The 8,326-nt window shown below is 39.6% G+C and overlaps 1 protein-coding gene across 1 annotated transcript in view; it reads left to right on the top strand.

Moving 5' to 3' along the window:
- Positions 1-47: 47 nt before the first annotated feature.
- The window catches only part of BRWD1 (bromodomain and WD repeat domain containing 1), a 61,833-nt gene continuing 53,554 nt past the window's right edge, over positions 48-8,326 (top strand). Inside the window, exons 1-7 of the mRNA XM_009282994.2 lie at positions 48-99; positions 306-335; positions 526-585; positions 3,778-3,928; positions 5,209-5,307; positions 5,872-6,032; positions 6,658-6,879. Coding sequence (XP_009281269.1) covers positions 5,937-6,032; positions 6,658-6,879 — 318 coding nt within the window. The 5' untranslated portion in view covers positions 48-99; positions 306-335; positions 526-585; ... (1 more) ...; positions 5,209-5,307; positions 5,872-5,936. The remainder of the gene's footprint in view (positions 100-305; positions 336-525; positions 586-3,777; positions 3,929-5,208; positions 5,308-5,871; positions 6,033-6,657; positions 6,880-8,326) is intronic.

Below are 8,326 nucleotides of genomic sequence, written 5' to 3'. Positions count from 1 at the left end.
CCCTGGACTCATCCCCCGTCTCTCCCCGTGTCTCTTGCAGAGCTCTACTTCCTCATAGCTCGGTTCCTGACCACCGGGCCCTGCAGGAGAGCGCTGAAGGTGAGTACGGGGGCGCCGCACACTCACCTGGGCGCACGGGCTCGGACCCCTTGGCCGTTCGCTGCCGCAAGGAGGATTGAAGGGGAGGTGTGAACAGCCGGTCCCCCCGTCCCGTCCGCCCCCCGAGCCCTTTTGCGGCAGCAGCCGCTTCAGAAGCCGGAGGCTTGCTCGTCCCTAATTCAGTATTTTTTCCCTTTTCTCTGCAGGTGCTGGTGCAGGAGCTGGAGCAGCACCAGGTCTGTGTGGGCTCTGATGAAATCATCTCTCTTGCTCTAGTCAAAAGTTTCCTTTACTTTACAACTCATTCAAGTTTCTTCCACTCTCCTGTCTCAACTTTTTCCGCTCAACACACGTTGTTCTGGATGTGATCTATTCCTCCTTCCCCTTTAATCACTCAGTTTTCTTTTTTTTCCCCCCTCCATTTAGTTGCTTCCTAAAAGGTTGGATTGGCAAGGAAATGAGCATTATAGAAGTTATGAAGAATTGGTGAGACTTTTTCTTCTTTTTTAATTTTAATTAGGATGATAACATTGATGTTAGACTCTTTACCTTTAAAAGTAGGCCCAAAGCTTTACCTTCCAGTTTCATTCCGGCTCTGTTAAGACATTGGAGTTATTTTGGAAAGGGCCTTTAATTTCTTTACATTAGACTAACAAAAACACAAGTGGTGTTTTAAATTGAGGATATTGTTTACATAGCAGAGGTGGAGCTTGGCGTTGTGCATCGGTACATGCCACTGCCTACATATGGGAAAGAACCAATCCAAAGCAAGGTTTCATTTCAGAGTTTCATGAGCAAGTTTGCTAAGCGCGTTTTGATTTGACGGTATTTATTTTCTGGTTGGCTTCCTTCATCAGTCCTCTTCAACAGATTAGGAAATGAAATTGCTGTTCAGAAATCAAGGGCTGGCAGTTCTGGTGCCTATGAGTATGCTCTTTATCTCTGGCTGCCCACTGGTCATGGCTTTGTTTCTAAATATTAGAAAGATAAAGTGATCTCTTAACAGCATGTATTTTATGCCTTCTACGGCTGATGTTGTTTGCTCTAAATGTGTTAACTTATATCCATTTCAGAATGGAAAGCTGTCTTTCTCTTGGTGGTTTATTTTACTGCTTCATAAATGGCAAAGTATATTTGGCAGTTGAATCTTGTGAAGTGATGGCCTGGTGGTGCCTGCTCAGTGTGGATTTATCCTGCTTTATTGCAGTTGATCATGTTTTCTTTAAACAGATGTTTATTCTTGCTTTTTTCCCGCTAAGATTCAGGCATTCCAGGTTGATTGACTGACTTCTCCCTTACCCATCAGTTTGTGTATTGTTATAGTTAAATCCCCTTGTCCCTCTTGTGTAACACTTGAAGATCTCAGAATTGTATTTGCATAGAGAAGGAATGAAATTTTGTTTAAAACACTTTCTTAATTATTTAAGTGCTGCTTAAAATGATAAACTGGAATCCATTTCTTCTACTTGTCAGTGTGGTCAGTTGAGCAAATGAGGTTTTAAAGTAATGCTTTAAGTCACTAAAAAGCCTAGTCTTGCTAAACAGGAATACTTTCAAGCTCTGACTTGAATTTAGCAAACATGAAAGTAATATTAAGTTTAAAAAGGATTGTTTGGGGTTGTTTTTATTGGTTGGTTGGTTTTTTTGACCCCAGTTCTTCTGGCGAAAAGTGGTGGTGTTGGGAGATGTCATGTGTGAATTCTTTTCACTTCAGTACAGGTTTTTTTAACTGTGTTTATTATGCATGTACAGTTGTCAGATTAATTCTTCAATATGTGCTGCTTCTACCTCTTTTTCCTACACAATTTAAAAGAAATCTCTACACAGGGTAATAGTATTTCAGAACATCCAAATCAGTTTCCTGAAGGTTTTAGTTTCTGCTTTTGAGGGGCTTTGGGAACCTCTTGTTGTCCCACTGGTCTCACTCTGAATTTGCAGAGACCACAGACAAATGCAATCATGTGGTGCAATTATTTATTTTCCTCTTTGTTCATCATGGAATTGGAGCAAGACTTTAAAATAACCATTCCTTCCAAAATCTGAGTAAAACTACTTAAAAAGGAAATGAATTGCAAGGTTTTGTATGCATGTTTCTATCAGGGATTGCATTTGGAATATATACTTCCGGATGATGGCATGCAAACAAAATGGTTTATAATGCTTGGCATAAAGTATGCTGAGCTTTCTGTCCTGAATGTCGTGGCTGGTACTGCCCTATACCAATTCAAGAGGCAAAATTTATAATGAAATGATGAAAAAGTGCATTTTGTAATCTTTGGATTACCAAATATATTTCTCATAATCAACCTTAAGCATCTGATGAGCTGATTTGCTTGGATATATTTGGCTGTGTGGTAACGTTAACTATTTTACTGCTATTACCACCTCTCTGCCCTCCCAGGAATACAACCTATACCCCTGCAAGCTTTATACATTACTTGGATTTTTATTATTAAAACAAGTATTAGGTTGTGGCTTAAATCGTATGTTTGCAATACTCAGTGTGCATTTGGGCAACTTTTTGTTGAACAGATCTTATGTGACAGCATGTGGTATTTTTATTCCCACTGTTCCGATGACGAGATCAGCCTTGTCAGGACTTTCCTCACCGAAGTTCAGTCAGTAGGCTGAGGGAATAGCATCATAAGCACGAGCTAGTTCTGCCTGTGTTCTGAGCTATGTGGGCAAGAGGCTACATACCTGTGTTGGTGTGGCCCTCTGCCTCTCCTGGATGTACTGGCTGGGAATAGTCTGGCTGCTGAAGTAGCACTGTGGCTGCTGGGTCTAACTGGTTTTTACGTGGCCAGATCAGAGTGGAGTAAGCATGGGGCTGTTTGCGCCTGCTGATTCAGACCTCCCCAATAGTTTAAAATTATGACTCTGATGGTTTGGTTTACTCGAGTCTGTGTAAACACTACTTTGCATATTTAACTTCTGCATTATTGTGATTGACTTTATAGTTAGATAAGGATTATTTTCATTGAACTCCCAGAAAAGAGGGGAAAAAAAAATACTCAAAAACCACACACATCTGTTCTTGACTGAGACTTCTGAGTGTGTGTGTGGGTGTATTTTTTTAGATTGTTAGATGTAGATAGTATGGGATCCTTCCTGAATGGATGGATGACTGTTTTGATCCTTTTGGTTTAAGGAAATAGGGCAGTCTTATGCTATGTAGTACTGGTTCTTCAAGGAAACTATTTCCAGAGAGATAGTACCCAAACCTACTAGTTTGCAGTTTACTGAACAAGTACTGCGCGACTGAAGTACTAGTTGCATAAATTCTTGTGCTTGATTACAACAAAATTCTCCATGATCTTGAGTTACGAGGGTTTGAATTTTATTTTTAATAAAAATAATTGGGTGAATTGGGCAAAGACACTCATTGTAGGGTGCCACACAAATGGGTGCCATACGTGTGGATATTGCAGGCTTTCAGTAGTAAAATATTGATGTGCAGTAAGTAATTTTACTGCAGTTATTTTTACTACAGCTCTCCCATTCTTGGAGAGCACTTGCTGAATTTACTAGATCAGAGCTTAACAGAATTGATTTTGTTTTGTAAGTTGAACTTAAAAATATTTAAGTAAAGTTTAATATACCTGTGAATATCGATGCTTTTAGACTCATCTGTTCTGGATGTACCATATATATTTTTAAAACTTGAATTTCTGTCAGGTGCTGTCCAACAAACATGTGGCTCCAGACCATTTGTTACAAATTTGCAAGCGTATCGGCCCTATTCTGGATAAGGAGATACCACCCAGCATTTCGAGAGTGAATTCCTTACTTGGTGCAGGGAGACAGTCATTGTTACGTACAGCAAAAGGTATGGTTTGTTTATTATTTGAAATGGGTATGATACATTTTCATAAGTATATGGTGAAGGCTTTTGGCATACTTAAGTCGTGAGCTTTCACCAAAATTGGCCCCCACTTCTTCTGTACTGTGTTTAATCAACCAAAACACCAGGGATCGGTGTATTAGTGGTATAACTATACATTGATTGTTGCGAAGAGAAGGTTTCACGTTGCATCACAAGAATTACTGTAACTCTGAGTGCTGAGGCTGCTGAACATGGCCAGTGTTCAGTGTTACTGCAATATAATGAATCATCAGGACACAGGTGCTACTTCTCCAACATCTCCCAGCACTCCCAGCAGTATATTGGCCCGTGTTGGTTTTGAATGCGGTAGCTGTTGTACTCTGTTCAGTGTAAATGTGAGACAGTAACACCAGTTTTCTGAAAGCTTTCTTGGTTAATGCAAATGGCGTCAAAATCGGTGCTTGTGAATTGTGTACACACGCAGGAAGAAAGTCCTTGCCCGTAACTTCAAGGGAATGGTTGGCAGTGCATAAGCACACACTTTATTTGATCGGGTAGATTTTAGCTTTAGACTTACCTCTTTGAATGTTTCTGGGAGGGGGGTGTTCATGTGTTTGTATGATGTTCTGTTGGGTAGCTAGATGCTATGATGTGGGACTGGTTTATGGGATACTATTGTGTTTTCAGTTGCCTGTCCTAACTGCTTTAAAGGATGCACGCTGAATGACAGTGACTGTTCTATCCTGAAAATCAGGATTGCAATTATTTCAGCATGAGTGTGTCAAAATAACTGTCAGTGTGGGAATTTTTTTTTAAGAATCACAGAATTGTCAGGTTGGAAGAGACCTCTTGAGATCATCTAGTTAAATAATTTCATACTAATAAATATTCAATAAATACTTATGAATATATATTCATGAAAATGTTAAAAATCTTGAATGCTTTGCACTGGGAACGAGTAGGAAAAATGCAGTTGAAGAGTTAGTTTTGTATTACGGGAACTGCAGGGGCATCACTATTTAGGAGTAATTTCAAAGTTTGGTGGTTGGTTGTGTTGGGTTTTTTTCCTCCTTCTGTTACTATATTAAATGGATATTTCTCTCCTCTGACGCTACACTGTTCATGAAAAGTTTTGGAGCATTTGGTGTTCCTATTTTTTCAGCTGTTTAAATACTGTGTTTGAGACCACCTATAGATATGTTCTTTACTGTGTTTTGGAACTGCAGCTCTCTTGGCATTTTTAACATGTACTTATGACGAACTTCAACCAATTGGTTTTAAAGATTGCAGGAACACTGTTTGGAAGGGCTCTGCATTTGCTGCTCTTCATAGAGGAAGACCTCCTGAAATCCCTGTGAACTATGGCACACCACCAAATCTTGGTAAGCTCTTTTCAACACTCATCACTGCTGCTGTGAGCATAGGATGCGTATCTTGATACTGGCCTTGCTACAATGCTGAAAATTGCACCTCAGAACTGGATCTGGAGGCTTATCTGGAGAACTTCATATGACTTCACGGGAGTTCTCTATTGGGTACAAAGGTCTGCTCACAGCACTAGTGAGGCAGTATCCTCTAGATGACATTTTTCTTTTATAAAGCCCCTGTATTAAGTAGATAAACTTACAGAAAATACAAATCATTCTCCTTTGGATAGAAGGACTCTTGTACGATTTAAGGTATAGAAAGCCATGGGAAAAGAAAGATAACATTTAGCACTTCTTATTTAGAGACTGAAGTTTTGATTGGAGCGAGTTTAAAATACTGTCTTGGTTTTATACATAGAAAAAATTGCAAATAAAACAAAACCTGACTTTATGAAATCTGAAAGTCACTCCTAGGAAGTCCTTAAGTAATATATTAATGGAAGTTAAATAAAATCATGTTTTAGAATAGACCTGGTTTAAACATCAATATGTTCATTCTTTGATTTCTTTGTGTTCTAGTGGAAGTACATCGAGCAAAACAATTAACTGGATATGCAAAGTTCAGTACTTCATTTCCAGGAAGTATGTATCAGCATGTCAAGATGCACAGACGGATTCTTGGCCATCTTTCTTCTGTATATTGTGTTGCATTCGATAGGACTGGACACAGAATATTTACTGTGAGTTGATTAAATAGATCTGAATATAGTTCTAGATGGATGCAAGGAAGAGAGTTTTGAAATGCATGTTATGATAAAACTTCTGCAGGTGGATATCAGCAGTGGTAAAATGTAGCTGATTAGCGCCATCACAGTGCTTAAGTAGAACAATTTGATGTAATTAAAGGTGGGAAGCATGCAAGAAATTGTTGTACTTAATGTCAACACCTGACCAGATACTGATGTAGGAGCTTTATTCAGTGATGTAGTTTGATGGTAAGCATATCTCATATCTCATATTCTTTATGAAGTGGCAGAGGAGAGATTGCTTTTACAGAACAATACTTTCATTGGCCCTTGCCATTACTGTAAGGAATCCCCTCAAACTTATTCCAGACTTTTTGCATTATATGGTATAGATCTGTGGTGATCGCAGTGTAATCCTGAACCGTAAGTGAACATTTGGTTTTTTTAATGTTGGTCGTATGATTTTATTTCTTTCAGCTTAAGTAGCATACATAGTTTTAAATAGAAGTGTAATTTACCAAGCTGTGGAAAAACATAGTTAGGTTCTTTAAAGGAAACCTAAAACTTTCCTGAATGTCTTTGAAAATCCTTGCTGAGCATAATAAATATTTCTTTCTAGGGCTCGGATGACTGTTTGGTAAAGATTTGGTCAACTCATAATGGCAGGTTATTTGCCACATTACGAGGACATTCAGCAGAGATTTCCGATATGGCTGTCAATTATGAAAACACTATGATTGCAGCTGGAAGCTGTGATAAAATGATCAGAGTGTGGTGTCTGAGAACTTGTGCACCAGTCGCGGTCCTCCATGGACACACAGGGTCCATTACCTCATTACAGGTATGGGGTTTTTTAAGTGTTTCTACATATTGAAGCACAAATAATGTAGATGGATTGTAAGAAGCAGCCAGTCTGTGAAACTCAAAGATAAGTTTCACTTGACAGCGTGGTATGGGAAGTTTGAAGGTATTTTAATCAAATAGTAGAAAACAAGCAATAATTTGGGCAAAAAAAAGGTGCTGTTGCACCTGATTTGAAAAGTTAAGAGTCTGCTTTAGTAGTAGGATTTAGACTGATGGGCTACCCTAAGATTAGCTAGTTGTCATATTAGTAAGAAATAACCAGTTGCCTTGGTTGCTTATTGAAATTGAGAAACATAGTTACATGAATGCTCTACACCAATAGAACCTTCTATCTTTGTGTTACAACTTCTTGAAAAGGAAGGTTAGTACCTCATTTTCTGTTTGTGGAGAAAAGTACTTTGTGGTTGCTGTTACTAGGTTAAGAAGTAACTTGCCAAGGTGCATCTTACTTTTTCATGTCCAAGTGCAAGGAACTGATGTTCTGTTTCCCATGAAGGCTGGCACATGAATGGCAAATAACTTTCACTGTGCCTGTCATTGTGGTTTTCACATGACTGAAATTATTTCTGTGTGACTGCTTGTGGAAATACTGAACTCTGAACATTTAAATACTGATGTCAAAAATTAGTCAAAACCTCAGGAGAAACCAATATAAAAAAAAGAGGGGGGGGGGGGGGGCGGAGTTCCTTGCCTCCCTGAAATTCCTGAGTATTTAACTGAAGATAATGACAGGCATCCTTCTTCACTTAAAAAAGATCACTACCTGTAATATTTGGGCTGTTGGAACCAAAGAGAATTTCTGGGAAATATCGTGTCCTCCTATTGTCTGTTACTGGAGACGTGATATGCTGGTTTATGTGGGTGAGTGTTCTGATCCAGTATGTGATTCTTACAATTTCTGTGATATGGGTATTTGTCTTAATCTCAAAAATGTAAGTTATTTCAAAAGTGCAAAGATGTTCAGTGTAATATGTTGTATATTTAAATTTGAAGGCATTGTGGTACTTTATGTGCTATTGGTAGTCCTTTGGATTCAGTCTCATTTTGGCCTTTGTAATTCCTTATTTCGGCCACAACAACCCCATGCAGCGCTACAGGCTTGGGGAAGAGTGGCTGGAAAGCTGCCCAGCAGAGAAGGACCTGGGGGTGTTGGTCGACAGCCGGCTGAATATGAGCCGGCAGTGTGCCCAGGGGGCCAAGAAGGCCAATGGCATCCTGGCCTGTATCAGAATTAGTGTGACCAGCAGGAGTAGGGAAGTGATCGTGCCCCTGTACTCAGCACTGGTGAGGCCGCACCTTGAATACTGTGTTCAGTTTTGGGCCCCTCACTACAAGAAGGACGTTGAGGTGCTGGGGCGTGTCCAGAGAAGGGCAACGAAGCTGGTGAGGGGTCTGGAGAACGTGTCTTATGAGGAGCGGCTGAG

The sequence above is a fragment of the Aptenodytes forsteri genome, unplaced genomic scaffold (genome assembly GCF_000699145.1).
Source record: "Aptenodytes forsteri isolate BGI_AS27 unplaced genomic scaffold, ASM69914v1 Scaffold2, whole genome shotgun sequence".
Lineage (NCBI taxonomy): Eukaryota > Metazoa > Chordata > Aves > Sphenisciformes > Spheniscidae > Aptenodytes > Aptenodytes forsteri.
Note: the sequence above shows the minus strand (reverse complement) of the source record. Positions and strands in the feature narration are given on the sequence as shown.